The sequence below is a fragment of the Zootermopsis nevadensis genome, unplaced genomic scaffold (assembly GCF_977971745.1).
Source record: "Zootermopsis nevadensis isolate Lab colony 2312 unplaced genomic scaffold, Znev_1.0 Znev_ptg000016l, whole genome shotgun sequence".
Taxonomy (NCBI): Eukaryota; Metazoa; Arthropoda; class Insecta; order Blattodea; family Termopsidae; genus Zootermopsis; species Zootermopsis nevadensis.
In genome coordinates, this window is record NW_028259148.1 from 4,791,788 (window position 1) to 4,815,347 (window position 23,560).

Below are 23,560 nucleotides of genomic sequence, written 5' to 3' on the forward strand. Positions count from 1 at the left end.
TGAAAAAACAAGATACATTTATTGCTCCACTTGTGAAATATTTATAGTGGCAACTTACCACAGATGTGTATCATATTCATGATGTTTAATACAATCAATTTTCTTCACTTATTTTACACTTAAGCAATGTATATAAAAATTACACTTAAAATTATTTGTTGTCAGGACTTTTTCCATCATCTGTTATTTAAAATTCTTAAAATTCACACATTTTGGAGGCTGGTTCTGCCTCCATCTTCAGGTGAGAGGTACCTACTCTGTTGGGTCCCTTAGAAAGAGCTAGTCTCTGTCACTGGACAATTTAATTTGTGCAGTTATTTCAACTTATCCACCCGAGTATGGCTTCTGTCAGTGGATTATAATACTTAAATGATAATATAAAAATTATAAGACTGCTCATACAGCTCTGTAAGCGCCAGTTCTGAAGCAACATAAAAATTGACATAAAATCCCTGCTAATAATGTTGGCATCCAAGTCATCAAAGGACATTAAAACCCAAACATCATAAAAACACCAGAGAATCCACTACTGTCCTCTGTACAGGAGAATATGAACCTACCGCCGGCGTCCTATAAGCAGGAAAGGACCTGTTACTGGTGTCCTTATTGAGAGATAAGAGTCTACCGGGTAACTTAGGACAAGTGTTGCAGACAGTTATCGGTATCCACTAAACCATATTAAATAACAGACAACGGAAAAAGTCCTGACAAAAAATAATTTTAAGTGTAAACTACCGTCGTCAAAATCCTTTAGAATTGAATAAAAATTACAGTTTATGAAGTGACTACAAATTCTCCAGCAAGTACAATGCTTGTAGAAAGTGTTATTTTCATGACCTTTCATCTTTTACTACTTAAAATGTACATGAATACATGAGTTTCTTAAATTACTATTCTTCACAATTGGGCACATGCGAGTTCACCAAATATCTTTCAGACTAAAGCATCCTTCCAACTATCTTTCAACTATATAAAACTGAACATCACCTGGACGGTCCTGTGCTGGTCCAAAGATCTGTGTACAAGTAAGAACTGAAAAGACACTGGTCACAATCTTACAATTCATTGTTTATCATGGAAGGATTTTAAAGGAGCCAACAGGCATTTCAAAAGCTATAATTAGATCGTTTACGAAAAGGAAATATTACGCACATCTACAAGTAATAACAAACTGTCATTTCTAATATGCATTAAGCCAAGTGCAAGACTAAATGTGGCACATCAAGTCTTGCGACAAATCCACAAAATTATGCTAAAAAATCCATTTATCATACAGTCACATTTCCACTCTGCATATCAGTAGTTGAGAGGTTCATATTTTCCAGAAGTGTATGCAATTTTGCACCTCTCACTGGTCTTGTTATTTATTTACTGTAAACGCAAATCTGCCGCTGATGACAGACAGCACTGCGTAGTCGGTAATTTTTTTATGAATTCAATAGTTTTATTGCTAAATTCACTCACAAACCTTTAGCATAAACCCCCCCAGTATGTTATAAAAACCTGTTCAGTAATTTTAGAGATGAAATATGAAAATGAAGGGAGAAAGAACTGTGTCCAGTACAACCATCATCATAATACTGTAAATCAAACCTTGCAAACTGGTAAACTGGGCAAAAAAAATCAATCTAAGTACTGTGTATATTCATTATAACAGCAAAATGCAAACTTTTAGTCTATAACCAGTCCCTTCTACATAAACTCATGTCCGCTAAATGCAAAACCCATTACATCTTATAACTGTCGTGATCAAGAATTAAAACTGATATATGTGTATTAATTTTTCAGTTTCACCAAGCATCCATTACTGGAGCTGGATCATAATGCAATATGGCATCCCTGAATGTCAAGAAAGTATGACCTATAACTAATCAAACAGGTAATAAACACAGATAAAATCTTCCTAAAATTATTCCTTTAATTTTTTAACAATAAAGATTAAACTACATTTCCTTAACACATATTAAAGTAACAAAGTCTTGTTTTAATGTCAGGGATGTAGTTCAGACAATCTATTACTCCTGTGAATTTCTTTTTAAGAGGATGCAGAGAACACTAAACTGCACAATGATAATCTGCATGGTGTTTTATAGCATATTAAGTCTCTTGGAACACGGTGCATCTCGAGAAGACGGATATCATATGACATTATTTCAATGGGGATCATATTCTACCGATCAATTTCTTTTCCAAGATGTTCCACTTACAGTTTATGAGCAACATAATGGTTCACATTCTTAAGCATGGTATGGAGTGACATAAGTGGCTGGGAATAATCCTGTACGGGAGCCAATTTCTCCGTGCCACCAGTGCTGATCTGTACGCTCCTTAACCGTTATCACGTCGCCTCTTCGGAACTCCAATTCCCCTGGCTCCTGTGGTGTGAAGTCATAAAGAGCCTGAACCAAGCACTGAAATGTTCAAAGCAATACCACATTCAGGATCCATCATCACCTCTTTAAGTTCCTAAACAATTTGCCTCCCAAACATTGTCACAGATACAGACAATCTGAGCTAGTAGGATTTGAGGTTTCTACAGTTATATAACCCAGAAGACAGCCATCTTAAGTACAATCTTACCTCTTCAGGAACCATATCTCTAAGCTTCACATCCTGCGACCTTGAAACTGAAGCTGTCCGATGATATTCTACTAACTCGTTCAAGCTGTTAAATTTAACAACCCACAGGAAGAATTTTCCTTGTGCATCACGAAGAACCTTAAAATGTTGCACACCATCCGAGCATCTAAAAACAAAAATAGAAAAAGTCAATCAGTAAATGTAAGAAATTGTAATTGATATATAGAATGATAATTAAATCTTACAAAACTACTGTGACTTAACAACTTGCTTTGAGTATGAATTGTGAAACAGACATAGAACCATTCCCATTGTTTCCAAAACAGAATGTACAAATTATGTTTTCCTTGGTTGGTCAGAACAGTATAAAAGTATCAGGAAAAAGCACAGCGTACTACACATACAGTCAAGCTCCAATAAAACACCTCCACACTGTGCCCACAAAATCCTCAGAACAGAAATTACTTATTAATTTCAAATTAAATATCCCACTAAAATGTCAACATACCTATGAATACTCAACACTTCCTCACAATCTTATTATTGCTTAAAATTCAGAAAGGTTGCAAAAATTGCAAACTCACATTTAAAATATGAAACTTTGAAAAGCATGGCAGTCATGTGACATTTATATTACAACTTCGCACTACACAGCAGCACTGTGCAGACCAACAAGAATGGGTTTTTATAGCTGCCTCTAGAAGAGGAAGATTAGTCTTTTATGTGGATGGACTAAAGCCAATGCACACACATGAAATTAAGTCAAATGTCATATCCAAAATGCTACATAAATTAGTCTAATTTCCATTATGTATGGTGGGTCTAATAACAAACATACATGTTTCAGTAAGTTTCACAGTATGGTACAGTCGTTCCCCAGCAACTTACTTTACAGAGAGAGAGAAGTCTCCAGGCGAACTCTCACTAACTCGTATTAGAAATGCTCCTTCATGTTTGTTTAATAGCAACTTTTCTGCATCTGCTCTTGTGATTCTACCATAATACCAGCTGAAACAAACAGTGTTCAGAGCTGGGTATAATGCTTTTACATTTTCTTACATAAGAATGGTTTATAATTATGACCTTAATGTAGGAAAAGTCGCATCATTACTCTTTTCTGTGTTACACTGACAAATACATTATCAAAAATTATTAGAAAGTCTGTGTTAAGTTTAGTTATCACAACTTAAATCTGAACTGTGTGACAAGTGATAAGATTAAAATGATCTGGGTAAGTCCAATAATTTAACCCATTAGAAATATTTTAGTTCTGCTACAATCGACATAGTCTGGGGTATGTCACAGCCACTTATGGAATGGTTAATCAAACTACTATTAATTTTATTTTAGCACTATTTTAAATGCTGAACTGCTACTGTATCTTTTATGATTATGAAGAAATTAAAGGTTTTTCAACAAAGAGTGAGATATAATTTGGGCCCTGCAGCTGCTGAGCTTGTCCAACATAACCCAACAAATCAAGGGACACTGTGGGATTCAAAATAACCCCAGATCATACTCAAAATATAAACTGCTTTTAGTTCCTTCATAATAACACAACCTAAAAAACTTTTAGTACTCACATACCTGTACTGAACTGATTTCATTTTCCCATGAAAGAATATGTAATTATAATTGTACAGTACTTACTCATGACTCTTCATCTCTATGTAGTTACTAGGTATTAAACCTTCTCTACCATCTAACTCTGCTCTGTACCAATTCATATCATCTTCCATATTTAATATCTGTCAGAAACAAAGATACAGAGGTAAGAAAAATAAATTTATCCCATGCACATAACACAATAAAATCTTTCAGCTAGAAGTTCATTTGATTATACCAACGTAAAAACGTACAAAATTTACAAAAAACATAACCTACATAAGGGCGATATTTAAACTATTTTCACAAACCTTTAGCACCTGGTTCTTCCTAAAACTAAGTTCATCATCTGCTGTAGCATTGAAGTCATGCTTCGCAATAGCCTCCATGTTCAGTCCTTTCAATAGTATGGTCCTATTTCTTTCAATTACACTATTATCACCACTTTAACATTAGGCCTTCATGAATATGATCAGTCGTTGGCTGCTCACCTATAAACATAAAGTTCATATATTACTGCAGCAATGATATATTAAAAGACCAATAAATATTTTAAAAGGAGTACTCAAACCAAAAATACATTGTCAGTAATAACCTATCGATTTTTGCATGCTACTTCGAAGAAATCGACACTGTGATCACAATTTACTCCCACTACAGGCCATTCCGATATCCATTTCCTTGGTTGCCTTCGACTACAGATTAATCCGCCTACATGCAAATATGCCCCACTTGTTTTTTTCTTTCCCCTCGTATACAGTTCTAAAATTAATTCATTTTAAGTATAGCTTTACAGTATAGATATATAGAGCATGTTTCAATAGAATAAATCAGTCATATTCATAACATGTTTGTAATACATAGGTATCTACTAACATTGGCGTAGGTATAATGTCGGTAAAAGGCAGTTAAAAAAACTTCGGGAACAACCGATGAACAAATAGCGTTTCTTAGTAAGAATTGCACTTCTGAATGCGGGACGTAGTGACTTACCTGAGCAGCTACAAAAAAGACTTGTAAACTTACATTATCAAATTTTAGACAAAATCATATTTGTCAGATTTCTAGTAAATAAGAATGGTTACCAGAACACGGAAAATAAATAGTATCTTACAAGTGTAAGCGAAGACGCAATTTGAAGAAGCATCCCTACATGTAATGTAGACTTCATATTTGTTTCAAATGAGAAATATTCATAAGAGTTCTGAAATGTTTATTTAGATATAAGGTATGACTACAAAACAAACGATGAACACATTATTGTATAAAGGAATCAATATGATGTAGATATTTTATTCACTGCAAATGTAAATTAACAATCAGAAAGTAATTGTGGCCATTCCCAAAACTACTAGCACTGTCACAGAGAGAGAAGAAATTAAAAAATGAAGCATGAAAGAGCGTTCTATATGTGGTTTATGGGAACGAAATTTGTAACGCGACTGTATCACTCTTAACACTTAATGCATTTCTGGATGATCATGTGTCTAAGAAATATAACCTACAAAAGTCTTGCTTAAATAATTCGAAGAACTCTGACTAATGATCGGTGCGTAAATTCAAGTTTGTAATGGCAGGCTTTCTTTTACAAAAATTAACTTGCTTTGTCGGGTAGTTTTATACCTTGCTACCATCGCATCAATCCCCAAACGCAATAGATTTTCAAAGCTTTAGACATCTAAATATTACATGCGAATAAGCAATGACGGAAACACAGCAAATTGGATTAGAAGGGGTTTCCATTCATTATTATATGGATTTAAAAAAAATATGCACACATTTTGGTACAATCAAAACTAAGAGGGTACAGATGACGTATTCGGCGGCGAAATTAGTCACGGGCGCTGCTGCGAAACATTCAAGTGGGTCCCTTTTATTTAGTATATCCTCTATACCAATGGCGTACCAAAAAATATAATCGATGTTTATATCAGCAATAGACATATATAGATTCCAGTAATTATTAACATTTATCGTCCATAGGGCGGCAGCCTGGTTAGGTTATTACTGCTAAGTAGGGTAGTAAAATATTATAAAGTTGAAAAATATATAATTAGCTTAGCATACAGATGGGCCCCAAGCCTTGCTCCACCTGCATCCCCGGAAGGTAATGTCTCATATTTCGTAAAGTCGGTGGGTGGGACTCTGCACGAAGTTTTCTTCCAAATGAAACTTACATTGAAATTATAGTCACACTGTGCAATGGGTCTATTTTGCCCTGATGTGATCTGAGGTGCCATTGATACGCTGTTTCTTCTAACATTTAGAGTTATTAGATCCCATTGTTGCCTAACAACTGGTTCAAATACTGGAGTTGAACAATTCGAACAGACATTAAGTGTTCTTCGCGCATGCTAAGGTGTTAAAAACACTTAATAACTGCTACATATTGATGCAAATCTGCTACCAGAGCAACAGAGAGAGGCCATTTGTAATTACGTACATTCACGCCAATACATTACACCGCAAATTAACTAGGACGTGAACTGAAGCATGATTTATTTACAACAAAATGTATCGTGTGTTCACGGAGCCAGTCGGCACAGCTTATTTTTAGTGTACACCCAAGGCAAGCTGAACTACATTTCCGTCTTTCCATTTTTAGATCTAGTGGCCGGTTTGTTTACGTTCTTCTTACACGTCTTTCATATTATCCAAGTGCGGAAATTGCCTATGGGACGCATAGCTCTTGTTTGATCGGTTCTTTGCGTATTTAACGACGCTGCTTAATATACATGAGTCATACAGTGTTGAATGAGACTGGAAGACGATCAGTGTAAGGTTTGGGGGTTCTCTCGGTTACGAGTATAAAGACAGATGTTCTCTGGTTGTAGCGCCGCGAAGTTTACCAACTCTCATTGCCCTGAAGATGGAGGCAACAGGTACCTATAAAACTCTGGTTAAGTTCTACCAGACTAGAACTCAGAAGACGGCAATTTTCGATACGTAAAAAGATAAAAAGTAGTTGACACTGTCAAGACTATATTTTAACTGGTGCCTATCGAAGACAATTCTTGTGCATTACCATATTCAAATTAACATTAACTGTGTTGTAGCTTTGTTACTACTATAAGTCATTGTTATATGAAACACAAAAAGTTGTTTTTAATCTTCTGAATCCGTGGTTATTGCTCTATCTATAACGTCTTGAGTCTTAGACGTAAAAATCCCCCCATATCCGCTCTTTTGGACAGAGTGGTGAGCTGGACTCAATGTAAAAGTGAACCAAAATACTTGCCTTGGACTTCCTGGATGTGGACCAGACTAACACAACTCTCTGTGAAATCATGGGATATTCACAGATGGCACTTTGATCTTTCTAATGGAGAAGTGTTGTGTTTTCTTTGCGGTACATTCTTAAATATTATTTAGACGAGGTTCGGCTTCAAAGGATTACGGAAGATTAATTCCATATAAATCAGAACAAATTCGGAATGGTAACGATGTGAAATATTTTGGTCCAATGCCGACAGATCACGAAATATATTCTGATCTAGATGAATGTAGTATCCATGCTCTTTAAAACAACTGATCACATAAACAATTGGCATTTGTCATAAATATTGTAAGGCCTACGTAGTTCTGATTAAGAACAATAGCATTCATTTGAAAGTAAATAGTAATTTGTATATGTGCTGTGTAATGTCTGCTCTGTTCGTATGAAAACTGAGGTTATCACGGCGGTAAAAGTGTCAGCCGTGGTCTGATGGCTAGTCGGACCGGGTATTCTTCCAGGTGTATAGGTTAGGTTTTAACGTTTCGGAAGAACGTGTCGCCTCTGTACTTGAAGCGGTTGCAGGTGCAAAGTAAACCGACGGTCGCGAAAGGAGTGTCAACAGTAAGTATGTCAGACGGCTTAAGGCAAGATCCAGTAGAGACCAAGCTAGAAAGTGAATGATGAAATATGCAAGAAATTTTCATTGTGTAATCACACTAAGCAGTTGGCCGTCTTTTTGCTCCTTTGAAACGCAACCCAGTTCATCTTCAGCATGTTTACCAAAGAACTGTGTGGTAAGCAGTGTGGCCAACTGGCGGGCCACCGGCAACCAGGCCCGAAAAATTATTCGTTAATTTATTACTAGTCATTTCTTTACTCAGAAGTATTTTTAAAAAGTCGTGATTTTTATCTCGTCTGTTGGTTAAATTTCAAACCCTGCAGTAAAATGCAAGATTTCACATAAAATTGTGTCAGATACAAACTGTTTCAGGAGTGAAGTTAAAATAACTGTACAGTAGTTCATGCACATTTGAATAAAATTGATATATTAACATGTACTACAGTAATTTGTCACTTCTGATTAAGTATTTTAAACACAGCAGCATTATATAGTGTTCTTGTTGATAGCAGCGGGCCTCAAGCGTTGAATCATCTGAATTTTATGTTGATAAAAAAAGAATGTCGGAACTGCCTGTACCGATCCTTCGTTACGCATTTCCTCAACAAACAAATGTGATAGGTCCAATACGACACTGATAAGGGTGTAAAAAGCCGATTATGCAGCAGTGTACCCAACATGAGTCATCGAGTCTTAGTTTTTAAGTGCGATTTTAATATGTTACAGAGGATATATATTTCCTCTGGGTTTTTCTTTAGAAAGAAAACAAGAACCGGCAAATATACTCCCGGGGTGTCATAAAATATCGCGTTTCGATTGCTCATCACGTCTGCCGTCTGTGTATTAAATTGGATAAGGACGTGTTATGGTGAAATACGAGGCATTTACGGACTATTAATTATTATAATTATAATTACGTACAAGAACAATAACTTAAATTAGTATGCAAAGACACAATTTCACCAAATATTTTGACCTACTCCTCTCATACTTCAGTCATGTTACTCGTCACCGCAGTTTGTTCTATAATGTTCGATCGTCCTCATTACGTAGTTTAAACCTCACCCGTAATCGGTAGCTTACAATGAATGTGCTATTTAGTACATGGCGGAAGTTTGCTTATCTACATTAGTTCATGCCCTCCCTAATAGACGGCGAGGCAATTCACTTATCTTTCTATTGGTTCATGTCTTTGCCAATAGAGGGCAAATCAGGTCACATAACTTTGAGTTTTCGATGTTTCTATCCGGGTTACAGGATACCCAAGGAGGTAAATGGGTCAGAAAATGTTCACGAGCCCCTTAATTTAATACCTTCCCAACAGATGGCGCGGAAATTCACTTATCTTTACATTACTTCATGCATAATTGTAAGATTTAAATAAATAAACTTGTAAAAAAATGTATTTATTACAATAATTATACTGAACTGTTCTTAGATATTAAAAATAATCTAGCTAGTAGAAAAACGTTGGTTTACATGCCATGCCGTGTAGAACATTTTCTTATGGGAAAGATATCAGTGATTCCCCCTATTATAATACAATAGGATCATCACTTGATTTTCCTAGGTTATCTTAGATGGTCAATTGTAGTTCTGCATTTGGTGACTTAAAAATTTAAGCGATCATGGGTTGATTTCTTCAGAATATCACACCCCTGCCACATACACTCAGTGTGCCAGTCTGATTCTTCAGTAACAGCTTCTCTGTTTAAAAGCAACTCAAATGTCCAATATTTCAGTACACCATGGGAAACAAAACAGCCTGTCAAATACATTCTTTAACCTCTATGATTTTACATGTCTTGTCAAATAAAATCCTGAACATTACCATCTTGTTCACCATTATTATTTATATCATTACAAACAGCAGAATCTTCTCATGAAACCTATTACTGAACGTATAGTTCTTTGTGGTCATCGGTGTTTATCCCTAGGAGGTCACAAAAATTGTGGACATCTAAATATTCTGAAGGAACCTCAAATAGTGACAGTAATTTGTGTTCCCATTTTAAAGGTTTCACTGAGCAACTTACAGAATCATAAGCTCTGCAGACTTTTTAGTATCAGACTATGAAGAAATGTATATACTTTCAGCAGAAGAGTTCTTTATAGGCATTCAGTACGTTTATGAATATAAAATAAAGAAGACTTCCTACAACTTTACCCTTTAATGAGTGTTATGAGTTGGGGACATAGCAGAAACTATTAGAATGCCTTTACAGACACGGTTTGACAATTAAATTTCCACAAGGACAGAGACAATGATACTCAGTAGCATTGAGCAAAAGTGCCCAATTTCAGTTTACATCCAAAGCATTTAAGGAGTTTGCCTACTATAGGAGAATTATTAGATCGAATGATTTAATATCCTGCACCCACAGAGCAACATTTGAGATGATAAAGTAAAAAATAAATTTAAAAAACTTTTGTTAAAACCAAGATGTCTAGATTTGTGATTAAAACAAAATTGTTTAGACTAAACCCCTGCCATTATACAGTTTTAGTCATGCTACCGACCCATTTCTGTCATGACTGTGAAAACTGGAAAATGTCTTTTCAGGTCCCTATGCATAATACACAATAGAATAAGAGAGAATTTAATTCACATTCATGTGACTGGTGACTGAAAAATTACCTTCTTAAAACCATAATTCACAAATTCCCACGCTGAAACTGTTCCACTTCAATAGCCTCAAATAGTGCCTTGAAATTACCAGCTCCAAAACCCTGAAAAAATGTTAAGCAATTTATAAAAAAAATTAACCCCTTCTTTGGCAAATTTATGAAAAATACAGGTAATAAAAGGTTAAGATAAGACATTATTAAACTCACTGTTTCATGTACTTGAGTGTTAGATCCCACCCTAGTAGAAAAGCTGACACTCCACTAAATTTCACAATTGTCAACTCGGAGGATTAAAATCTCCCTTTTACCAATCCATAACTTTTAAAGGTCATTCAACATTCCCTTTTCCCCTCATTAACCATAATACTCTCTTTAGGAAATATTTCCTTCCTTTCAACATGTCCACTACAGATATAAACTTCTGCCTGTAATGTCTTTCTAACATCTTTAACCCAGCAAGACCTTAAACTTGCAGAAAAATTCCTAAGCACTGATGGGCATGGGCATTCTCAAAATGCAATTAATGTTATATTTAACAGAAACTGGTAATTTTTAATGTGACTTACATTGTGATTGTGCCTCTGAATGACCTCAAGGAACAGAGTCGGGCGATCTTGCATGTTCTTTGTGAAGATCTGCAGCAGATACCCATTTTCATCATAGTCCACAAGTATCTTCAGTTCCTATATATATAATCAAATGAGAGTTTAAGAACTGAACTGAATTATATACACAGTGATACTAATTTTTCGCTGTCTGACATAATATTCAACCATCCTACACGTTCAGTAATCTAGGCAGAGAGGCCCTACTTAGACCAGATGTCTTCTCATAACAGTAGTGCTGACATCTGTGTTCATATTTTTAAAATACAATTCCAGAATTAATAGCATATCCATGGATGAATACCCTCTGGTTCTATGAACTATAGCTACACACTAGGACCCATAAATTTTACCCTGTAGGAGACAGAAATTTCCTCTGAATTAATCTTTATCATCTTTACAAAATGCTATACCTTGAAGACTCTACAAGAACTTGTAAACATGTTATAGATCTGATCTTTGGCATGCATACCTGCAACACATCCAGGTCCTCAATTAAATTCACCTTGTCTGCTTTCAGCCTCTCTCTGAGAATTTCATAATATGTATCAGGAACCTGAAGGAATTCTTGTCCACGCTCGCGCAAGTTGCGAATCTGCGAAAATTGCTCCAGTTTTATTTGTTACGAACAAAGTCAAGTTTAAATAAAAAGAAAGCTCATTTAGTTTGAATACAAACAACATAACCACAAACTACATCAGAATACATATGAGCCGGGATAGCTCAGTCAGTATAGTGACTAGCTACGGGCTGGACGATCGGGGTTCGATCCCCGATGGAGGCAGAGGATTTTTCCTCTAGCCTCTGCGTCCAGACCGGCTCTGGGGCCCACCCAGCCTCCTATACAATGGGTACCGGGGTCCTTTCCCGAGGGTAAAGCCGGCCGGGGCGTGATGCTGACCACTCACCCCCATCTAGTGCCGGGGTCAAGGAAGAGAGGAGCTATACCTCCACTCACCCCAAACGCCTACATGGCGTATAGTGGGACAAACTTTACTTTACTTTTACATCAGAATACATAAAACTTCATATTGTGTTACTGGGTACGGCTTTCATGATGAATTTGTGGAAAATCGGGAGCTGCAAAGGACTTACCGCACCAATGATATCCTGTGTGTTGAGGGCAATGTGCTGCACTCCTGCACCACCATAATAGTCTACATACTCTTCAATTTGACTCTTCTTTTTACCTGGTGCTGGTTCATTTATTGGAATCTGCACAAAATTTATTCATTCTATAGAGAAAAAGTTGGTGCTTCAACATATTTCACCAAAAGTCTACACTGGTTCTTGCCAATATTGAAGCTGAGACTTTTGTCAGAGGAGTGTAGTGGTCCAATTCAAAAAAGCTAATAACGTAAACACAAAGTGACAGGCAGACATGGATACAGGTATAATTAATTGCAGAATAAAATATGTGAATTAATTGTGCCATGCCTTGATTGTCTCCTCCCAGTTCGTCATGACAATGGATCTCAAGGCAGAATAATGCGAGTGGATCTGTGAGTCATCTACAGACCAGAACCTGTGGAACATAAGGTTCTTTTCATACCTGGAATGAAGAAAACATTCAAGTCTCAGCACCGCACTAGACTCTTTAACATTTTAATTTATATTTTCCAGAAAACATGTAAGCTCTAATTAATTAAAGTAATGACTATGCGTAACACATGGCAGCACAAATGGGGGAGATTAATCAAAAAACTTGAAGGGAAGAGACCACTTGGAAAATATGTGTAAATTATAGCGTAATATTAAAATGGGTTTTAAGAAAACTGAGTGCGAGGATGTGGACTGGATTAATTTAGTCCAGGTTGTTATGAACACTATAAAGAAAGTCTGGGTTCAAAAAGAATGGGAAATATATTGACCAGCTAAGCAACTGTCAACTCATCTTTGAGATCTCTTCTTAGTGGAGTCAGTGGCTGGTTGTTGGTTGATTGATTGATTACTTAGCTAGATAGCTCATTAATTAAGAACTAACTGATGTATTACACATACCAGTCTGCTGTGGGCACCATGCCTTGGTCTGGTTGATTCCCAACCACATGATCCACAAAATCCAGCCTTCCTGGTGGCCTGTACATAATGTATACTAATTTAAAAATAAATCAAAGTAAAATTACTCACTTTAGAAATATGAAATAATAAAAACAAATACAGAGCAAATCAAAACTTTGAGACTTTCAGACCTATGGTGCATTCATTAGACCTCAGGAAGATATAATATTCCTTTTACGTATTACAGTTCTGTCTGTTCCGGCTATACAGTTTTCGATTTATCTTTTCCTTTGTTTTGTGATAAGGTCATGTGTAAATAATGCTAATTTGTATTGATTCAGACATGTTTAATACAGATACTTACAATTTCTTGCAAAGAACATCCTCCTGCAATGGTTCCTTGTAACCAGGCAGAAACAATCCATTATAATCAGAACGCTCAACAAACGTATGCGTGGTGTCACCATACTAAAATTAAAAATTAAATATTAAATAATTACTTCAACAACAGATTTAGAAATATTTTATATCACTGACTTCACTTGTGACTGTTCAATAAATATAATTTAAAAATTATTTTTGTCAACAATTTTTCTCTCTCTGCTTGGATAACCTTTAATAGATTATTAACGACTTGTGGTTTCAGGACTGAAAAGTCATGTATTATTACAGAGCTTAATATAATTTATGAAGGACAAGATACTGACCGTCTGTACCCTCGCAAATCGTACCGTTCCACCCTCATCACTTTCTTCCCAAATGTCTTTTATAATCTTTGCTCCATGTTGCTTTGCTCTCTGAAAAGCAAATATATCTGCATAATAATACCTCCATGTATGTATCACAGTCTAAGACCATGAAGTAGAGCCATTAAAAACAAAATTAAATTTGTATTACATCCCATCACATAGACACAGATGAATACAATCCACGACTGATTAAAACGTGATGCTACAGACAAGATGTGGTCCAAACAGCCTAGATTCTATTTAAAACAGAAGTAACATTGAAATTTATGCACAAACTACATGTAACTTAAACTTAGTAAAGATAATAAATATCCTGATCATTATTGAAGAAATCAAAACTTGTTTTCAAAGATGAACTATCTCAACGATAATGATGATAAGAGCAGCTACGTATTAGCAAAATTATGTTTGGCAGGCAGTTCATATGTTCAACTTTTATGGAAGGTAAAGGTAACAGCTCTGTACTTAATTAAGCACCAATATGATTGGAAAATATTAATGAATTATTCAATCAAATGAGAAATCTCCTTCACACATAAATAGACAAATGAGTAATAAATATTGTGGTTGTGTGCGTGGATAAAAAAAACTAATATTTACTGAAAGACTGGAATGAATATACAGGCCTAAATTTTTAAAGGAATCTATGATTTTATAAGCTATGACTATGAATTGTATTATATTCCTCAAATTCATCATATCTGATAAGATAGTAAAATGGTCACTTTCCTAACAGTTTCCCCACCAAAACTGTATATGCATTTCTAGTGTCTCCCATCTGAGCTAGACATCCAGTCCATCTTATCCTTTTTAATTTCACCAACCCAGCAATGCTATGTGAAGAAGCGGGCAGCATCGACTCACCTCAACAATGGAATCAAGATCTTCAACAGTGAATGCGACATCTTTCACTCCATCTCCGTGCCGAACCAAGTGTCGCCCTATTTCATCATTATCCGGCTCATATGCAGAAGTAAATACAAAAACAATCTGAAATAACAAGAGACACTATGAATTCATTAACACTTTCCCATAAAGAAGCTGTTCAGAAATTAATTTCTTGTTACCACCATTTTGAATCAAGCGGACAGAAAGAGAATGACGAGCACCATGCCCTAACTTATGGCAAAGTTATCTCTGTGCTTACATACTACGTAATGACTGCATACAGGAAGCACAGAGGAAGAACTCCACACATCCAATATGTGCAGCATGAGGGCAAGATGTTAGCTCAATGTTCCAGCTGATTTACGCCCACTAAACACAGGCTAGGATAATGGTTTGGCTACACACATGGTGATAAGAGAAAATTTTCTTCTCCAGCAAGAGATTACATGAAGATTTCTGTCTTCTGGGTTGTTGCACTGTGTAGTCTGGTGGATGTTTACCAACGTTTCAGAGGTCATACTGCCTCCGTCATCAGGGCGATGATTATGAAGATTTCTGTCTTCTGGGTTGTTGCGCTGTGTAGTCTGGTCGATGTTTACCAACGTTTCAGAGGTCATACTGCCTCCGTCATCAGGGCAATGAAGATTTCTGTCTTCTGGGTTGTTGCGCTGTGTAGTCTGGTGGATGTTTACCAACGTTTCTGAGATCAGTCATCAAGGAGATTCATCGCAACAACCCAGAAGATAGAAATCTTCATACTCACCGCCGTGTAAACCTCAAATCATACAAGAGATTGCATGCCAGTCACCGAGCTTGTAACTAGCCATTTTACTTTGTACTCTGCCCTAAGATACTGCCCAAAGTTCAACATATCTCACCAGCATCTCCATCAATATTCATATACAACATATAACAAGAGTGGAGTACAGTGATATTGTCCTGGCGCTTCTGAAGCTTGTAAGATATAACCTGAGATAGTAGAGGCAACCCATAGAGACAGGGATGACTTTACTTTCACACTGAAGACCATGGGCTAGTGTGTTGTAGAGCCAGTTACCTGATTCTGTCGGACCACATGAGCTGAAACCTTCCGGGAACCCGTCTCCAGACCCTGGTATGCCATGGGTTCAAACCCAAGCCTTGTGCAGTAGTAGCTTGCAGCCTGCACATGGAAACATGGCGACTTATAATTGCACCTAGATCAAGCTGGGTGAACAGCATCACCGTTACTTTATGCGGAATTCCAATATTTGTTCCATATTTTATGTCATTAATCTCCTTTATTTACCTTCTAGCTATTATAACTTATCACCACCCATAAAACACAGTATTTAAATCTTTGATGAATATTCAATCATGTCAGTATGTTTTCAATAAAAATTATTTCAATTATCAATACTAATCGCTATTTATTTTCTTCAAATAACTATTTATCACATTCTATCATAATATTTTTTTCAGTATTTTTAAATATTTTCTCCAGTTAATGACAGAGCAATAACTCCTTTCATTTGCATATAAAAATGTGTTCCACAGCTATCCATAGAATCAGATATTATTTTCTTTGCATTCCATTAATAATTCACTTATTGAAAACTGCTTCAGTTAAAAGTTGTAGATTTTTACGAGGCATTTGTGTATAAATGTTTTGTACAATCAGTCAGTTTTGAGAAAATAAAAAAAATATTTATTGAAAGACTGTTTCATATAACGTAATCACCAACATCTGTGACGCAGACCATCGTCAGTTGTAACCAAAATCAGTTAAGTAGTTTCACAGATAAAACGTGGATGGACAGACGCAGCCTCAATTTATGAACTTTGTGCACAGAATCCATGACATATACAGATCTTATAAATTTCAAAAACATTTACTTCAAGCATTTTCTCATCTATTATATATTTAATTAAATACAGGGAAAATATTTTATTTCACACATCAAAGTAGCCACTGTCACTTAAATGGACCGACAATATCCAAATGGGTTAACTAACCTAACCTAACCTAACATAACATAACCTAACCTAACCTAACCTAACCTGTTTTGCATTTCCAACCCAGAAGGTGAGATGGTCAAAGTGCAGGAAGCGCCCCTTATCAGGCTGTAAAACAAGACAGAGTTAGGTGTCTCTTGTAAGACTATTCTCGGTAGAGTAGCAGAAGCCCTGCTTCATATTCAGAAGGTCCTCAGTTCGATTCTATACGGAGGCCACATATCTTGACTGAGGTTTTTTTTACCAACTCGTCTTACCTTTGGTCCCTTGTTTGTGTAAGTTGTCTGTAACAGAGAGTGAAATTAATGTTAAATCAGTCAGCGTGATTCATATGAGTCTTATAGATACCAATTCATCACTATAATCAGAAAATTACAGGGGTAGTATCTCCTCTTCTAAAGGACAAACTAGCTATAAGTTATTCACACCAACAGAACATACTTTATAGGTACACCAAAAGGCATAAACGTAATATTACTGAATCAATTATTTGTTTTAATCCGTCTGGTCACAATATAATTTTTATTTAAAATTTCTTATAATTAAGATAATAAAATATCATTCATGTTCCATATCGATTGATCGATTTACATTTCGGAATCAATCGATCAATCGATATGGAACATGAATGATATTTTATTATCTTAATTATAAGAAATTTTAAATAAAAATTATATTGTGATCAGACGGATTAAAACAAATAATTGATATAATATTCACAATATGACGCAATTACACTATTTTATGTAATATTACTGAATAATTAAATCAGACAGGGTGTCCTAAACTCCGATTGGTGCTTTCAAGGTGTTAAGGCATGCATTAAACTTAATCTGGAGTAGCCCCACTTGACTTCCCCATACCAAATAGTAGTTACAGTAAATGAATTAGTAAATTCATAAAATATGGAACCCAAAACATTTTAAATACGATGTTTATTTTAATCTACAGCATATATGTATTTAGTCACTAATCCATTCATTTATTTCTGACACAATATTTTCATTATCTTATGCATGAAAAATTAAAAACTGATAAAGAACCATACTATTAATAATATCACCCGTTTTTAATACAAAATCTTAGAAAGTATGACAGTCACTTCATAACAATAAGCTTTGGCAAAATCCGTTTGGAAAACGTGATACAGCAGCTGATGTGAGATGCAGCCAATTTCTGAGAAGTGAGTTTCTTTATGATTACTGCATTAAATTAAATTGGGTGCAAAAAACTAATTATTTTTTATAAAAATACATTTAAACCGATCTACAGTGTGAATCTTACGCTTAACACGTTCATTGTTAATTATGTGTAATAATGTAACAAGATGCAACAGTACAACACTTGTAATATTTCCGCCTGCAAGACATCTTACCATTTTGCTGGTCAAACTGAAGCGCTCTCTGAAGAAGTAACTGTGCTCCGCACTGCGCACCTGCCCGTTAAAAAGCCCTCTGCGGGAAGGTGTGGTCCCGTTCTGAACTGTGATTGGTCCAGGTATGAGTTGACCCTTCATCAAGGTCGATCTCTTCAGGGGCCATGTCACTGCAACTTCGATCTATCGAATATACATCTTTTAGAGTAAAGACAATTTTTAAAACCGTCACTTGCGTCTAAAATTCGCCTTGGAACAGCCTCATCCTCCATTCATACCAAATACAAAAACAAAAAAAACAAAAATTTCAAAATTCTGCTGTTTTTTAATATGGCAGAAGGCCTAATCCATAAATACTTGAAAAAGAAGAGGATTTGACGTTTTCACGGCGGTGTGTTTGAAGATGGCTGTATTCTAGGTTGTTACGCAGCGTAGTCTGGTATAAGCTTACCGACGGTTCAGAGGTCCTTGCTGCCTCCATCATCGGGGCAGCAAGGACCTGTAAAACTCCGATAAAGTTCTACCAGACTACAAGGCGCAACAACCTAGAACATAGCCATCTTCAAGAGGTTCTAATATTGAAATTATAGCAGAATTCTCCAAAATAATACTATTCAGTGGCCCAATTTTGTTTCCTATGTATCGATATAACTGTTTAACTTCTGTTTTCCCATTACTTTTCATTTTGAGTTCATTTTATAGTTTTGATTAAATATATCGATAAAGGCAAATAATTCATGGATAAACGAGTGACGGCTTCGAAATTTTTAACGCACAGAACTACACGAAGTTGGTGAACAAGTCTCCGCTGGACAAATATCACGATGTAATTGGGTTTAAAATCAGACACGGACTATGCCATGAGAGTGGAAAAACAATATGAAACCGGTCTCTTCAAAAACAAGGACAACTTCTTGAAGAGATGTGGATGGAACGCAATTATTTTGTTTTCCTGTTTATTGCCGAGTCAGATTTCTCGACTGACGACTACAGAATTAATTGAAGGACGAGAGACTGAAACAGCACGCCTTATACAAAGGAAAACATTCATTGCCATGTTCACAACAGCCCAGCTATTCTGAGCCAGTAGAATCTAATCCATACTCTTACTCTCTGATTCTCTAGGACCTATTTTAATACGATCGTCCCATCCATGTATACATCTCCCAAGCGGTCTCTTTCCTTCAGATGTCTACTAAAATTTGGTACACATTTCTCACGTCGCCCATAGATACAACGTGTTCAACAATTTCTTCTTGATTTAATATCACTAATATTTGGAGAAAGGCACAAATTATTAAGTTCCTGATTACCATATTTCATATTCTCCAGTCTTATGTTACTTTTCTCTAAGGTACAAATTATATCCTCTGCATTTTGTTTTCAACAACCCACAATTTTATGTTCTTCGAAGTCATCGCCTCAAAAACTGTAAATTTCGTCCAGTGACGACTCCTGCTTAATGGCTTGTCATAAAATAATATAACGTAAATAATGTTTATTTGCCTGTACATTCCAGGAATTTGTCGACGGTGATAATTACAATTTGCGGCTTCGATGGTGGTTCAGAAAGCTGGACTGGAATAAAATATTCAACCACTCTCTTTAATTTCTTAACTTCACAACATTTTATGTTTCGTTTAGTCCCGTGTAGAGATTATCAATGTAACCGAGAATTAATATTTCAAGTCGTTTTAAATTTATGTTCTAGAAAACATCAATTACGTCATCAAACTACATTCTTCCCAGCATAGCAACAACGCCAAGCTGCCGCTGGACTATCCTAACGAGGCACTGATGTAAACAAATGCGATAAACAAAACTATTTCAATTGGGAGTGGCTGCTAGTTATAAACTGGTTCCACACAAACACACTTATCGTTTCGAAACAGCTCTTACGAAATCTTTAAGCGAAATATCAAGATGGTAACTCGTACACACCATGACCAAAAAAGAGTTGTAGTCTTTAAAGTCGTCATGACGGAGACCCTTAGCACATCTGAAACATGGGGCAATGTCTATGAGAACCTGAAATCTCACTTGGTGTAGGCGTTTAGACGATGGCATCGACACTTACTTGTAGTTTAACGTAGGTGTCCGTGTGTAGCGTCGAATGTCAGAATAAACGAGTTGAGAAGAACATGCAAGCGTCGTATCCCGGAATGTGCCTGGAGGGACTGATGAAAACCTGTGAAAATAGCTGGTCTCCGGGACATCCCGAATACATACCAGGTGTGCCAACCGCTCGACCGCAAAGTTCGATAGCATCTTCAGTCGGGCCCATAGTTGTTATTTTAGGACACACTGTTACCTACACTTTTGTAGTGTCGAATAATTTGAGGGATGGAGAAAGTTTTCGTGATAACACGTACATATTTTTTTCTTTCAATGTTATTTTATGGGCTATTTTTCTTTTTAGCTGTGCCATGTAGACACTTGGGGGTTGAGGTGGTGTAGTTACATAACCAAAATATATGAATATATACACATTTTTTTTACAAAAAAATTGTAAGTTCTTGGATAAATAATTGTAAAAATGCACTTAGAGTTTCAGTCTCAAGCTGCTGGCTGTCAGTATAAAGATAATTGGCTAGAAAATACATTAAACCCAGGCAGACAAGTAATGGAAGACTGAAATTACTCCAAAAATATGCAACACTTCAGCATATGCATCTAGTATGTTGTTGTTATAATCATTATCGTTATTGTGTATTATTACTGATAGCATAATTGTCGATTCTTCAAAATGCTTCACAGATAGATTACAATAGTAGCAATTTGAGTGATGATGTTATGATTTGTATTTAACTCTCTTATAGCATCCATAACTTCTTTATTGAAACATGTTTTCTACATACCATGACAAAGAGAGATAATTTTTATAAAGGAATTAAATAACCTATTGAGGAAAATTTAATTTAGAAAAGTAAATTTAAAGCATTTATTTGTGATAAAATATGTTTAAATTTTCCTGTCTAATTTCAATGTGCATTGCTGCCTGTGATGATTTGCTTGATGATGTGTGTCCAACGCATCCATCATTTAACCCTACTGCCGCGATATTCGACGGACGACGAACGAGCACCCATTGCCATACAACGCAACATCCAACTTTAGTACACATCAAGAAATGATCTTCTCCTTTCACTGCATCATTTGACCTCAATCGCCGACCTATGAAAACCACATTTTTGTTGGTGCACTGTGCTGCCACCTACCTTGAAGCATTTTAAACTGTACAAAAATGTTAATGAAAATCTTTCATATTTGTACCTTACAACTGCGTAATCTGAGGAAAGTGGTGAGAAAACAAAGAACAGCAAAAGGGTTTAAAAAAACACCACGTGCTTCAGTCGTTCAGTAGTAAAGATATAAAATAAGGCCACGTGTTCATATCTGAAGCCAGACTAGCTGTTTACTTTTGATATCCACAAATAAAAGGGTTTCGTTTGGAAACCGACTAAATCCGTTATTCCAACAATGTTTATTTCAGTTTCTGACAATGAATACCAAGTTTAAATCCGACTACGTGGGAGGCACATTAGAAGTGGAAAATGCAGATTAATTTATTGTCCTTATTTTAAATAAACGAGACTGTTTTGAATTTAACATGTTAGGTGTCGTATCTAATGACGTCAGTTATGAGTGTGGAATTTATGAATACAAATTAACTGTGCATATTTGTCAGACACAATTCACTTCTTTAAACCTCTGCCAATATTATGGGTTCAGAGGGGGAGTAAAACATTTCTCACTGCCATTCAGTGTTGTGATTTTATTAGGTAGTGGCCTACCTCATCGCTGGCACCAAATATCAAATTGTACTCAGCAATTCCCTTTGCTACGTCTTGCTTCTGGCATGCTGCAGATAAAGATTTAAAGTGGCTATAAAGGCATTTGTCTCAAATTATTTTGGAAAACTGAAATCCAGAACCTCTCGTTAAACCTGCCGAAAAAATTACGGAACACGAAAATTACACGCATAAAAAATTACAGAAAAAGTAAGAAACAATTCTGTACATAAACTGTTGTCTGATTTCATTAAACTGATGATGGCTTTAACTGTTTTGAGTTAAAAAATACATTTACTTCTTTATCATCTTTTAGGTGGTTATAAAATGGGGGGGGGGGGGGGGGAGAGGACAGGGTGATGAACACCCTGATGATGGAGGCTCTGAAATGTTGGTAAACTTCTGTGCAACAACCGAGAAGGCAGTCAGTCATCTTTGCTGTACGTACAAATGTGTTTCAAGTCAACTGTTCTCGCACTAATGTCACACAAACTAAATGCTTCGTCTTAGGACATTCTTGCACTAATACGAGCACAAATTATTATTTCAGGTCTTCCAACAGTAACACTAGATGGATAGGAATTAGGACCTTAGGGTTGCTCACTGGTGGCAACCCGGTAGTTTGAAACAATTACGAGGTTACAGAGTAATTAGAATAATGACTGGCAGCAGTGGAGACATCGTAGCCTCCTTCTTCCCCGAAGTTTGCCGGTTCATTATGGTTGGTGGCAATGAGAAACGTTAAGACCCCCCCACAGTTACTCCGTCGTAACAATCGGTGGGAAGCGGTCAGATAAAACTTCTGGCAGCTGCTACACTCCACAACACAGAACATAAAGACATTAAAATTACAGTCGTTGAAATAACACCAACTTTGTATAGACGTAGAGGTAAATAAACTATTAACCTCACTCTGAAAACAGCCCACATTCAACTTCTGCTATAAATATATATTTATATATATATATATCTATGTATATTATTGTTAGTTCATACATTGCATTAGTGCTTGTATCAGATGCACAGACAATGATGGTCCTTTGGTTTCAACTCTTCCTTCTGACACGACACTACGATGCACAACTACTCAACCGAACAACTTCCAAAACCGCAGGGAAATTTAACTTGGCCAATATACATTCATCCCTGAGTAACTGCCATCATGAAACCAAGTCCTCAAAATAATCTTCAATAACAAAAATAACCCTCTGCATCTGAAAATGATATCAAACGCAAATGTACTACATACATTTGTTTTCTCAGTCATACCGAGCCCGTTCCTCAGAACAATACGCGCGTTAAACAATGTCATTTATGTGTAGCTGGCAAAAAGTCTCGTAGTAACACTGTTTCAGTTTCATCGTTGGGTGACGTACTGCAGAGACTGAAAAAAGAAGCAGAATTTCACAATACTTGCAACTCACATCTCGGTCTAAATGATTTAGAGGGACAATTTAAGTGGTATTATATTCCTGAATGCATGGAGACAATAACTTAACATACTAAA

The 23,560-nt window shown here is 36.1% G+C and overlaps 3 protein-coding genes across 14 annotated transcripts in view; all 3 read right to left on the minus strand.

Annotated features, from left to right (window-relative positions):
- Positions 1-9,276, minus strand: drk (growth factor receptor-bound protein 2 drk). Of its 3 annotated transcripts, none has more exons than XM_022078375.2 (6): positions 9,002-9,276; positions 4,497-4,676; positions 4,231-4,328; positions 3,469-3,588; positions 2,581-2,746; positions 1-2,411 (listed from the first exon to the last, which is right to left on the minus strand). In XM_022078375.2, the coding sequence occupies exons 2-6, from the start codon at positions 4,572-4,574 to the stop codon at positions 2,238-2,240; spliced, it is 636 nt and encodes a 211-aa protein (XP_021934067.1). In that variant the 5' UTR covers positions 4,575-4,676; positions 9,002-9,276; the 3' UTR covers positions 1-2,237. The 3 variants fall into 3 exon arrangements, with proteins under 3 accessions (XP_021934067.1, XP_021934064.1, XP_021934068.1); XM_022078372.2 differs by lacking the exon at positions 9,002-9,276 and adding an exon at positions 4,781-4,900; XM_022078376.2 differs by lacking the exon at positions 9,002-9,276 and adding an exon at positions 4,766-4,898.
- A 140-nt stretch (positions 9,277-9,416) lies between these two features.
- On the minus strand, positions 9,417-20,475 carry Hpd (4-hydroxyphenylpyruvate dioxygenase). Of its 4 annotated transcripts, none has more exons than XM_022078366.2 (14): positions 20,340-20,475; positions 18,263-18,432; positions 17,145-17,171; positions 16,933-16,995; positions 15,950-16,054; positions 14,869-14,994; positions 13,963-14,052; positions 13,620-13,723; positions 13,256-13,333; positions 12,692-12,806; positions 12,350-12,469; positions 11,727-11,849; positions 11,216-11,332; positions 9,417-10,751 (listed from the first exon to the last, which is right to left on the minus strand). In XM_022078366.2, coding segments are annotated over exons 1-14 (1,314 nt in total). In that variant the 5' UTR covers positions 20,341-20,475; the 3' UTR covers positions 9,417-10,676. The 4 variants fall into 4 exon arrangements, with proteins under 4 accessions (XP_021934058.1, XP_021934060.1, XP_021934057.1 ...); XM_022078368.2 differs by having other exon boundaries at positions 18,263-18,445; positions 20,340-20,457; XM_022078365.2 differs by lacking the exon at positions 20,340-20,475 and adding an exon at positions 18,940-18,961.
- Positions 20,476-21,727: 1,252 nt separating this feature from the next.
- Positions 21,728-23,560, minus strand: part of Hip1 (Huntingtin interacting protein 1) — a 29,354-nt gene continuing 27,521 nt past the window's right edge. For all 7 annotated transcript variants that reach the window (XM_022078394.2, XM_022078393.2, XM_022078398.2 and 4 more), the window contains one exon: positions 21,728-23,437. In XM_022078394.2, coding sequence (XP_021934086.1) covers positions 23,411-23,437 — 27 coding nt within the window. In that variant the 3' untranslated portion in view covers positions 21,728-23,410. The remainder of the gene's footprint in view (positions 23,438-23,560) is intronic.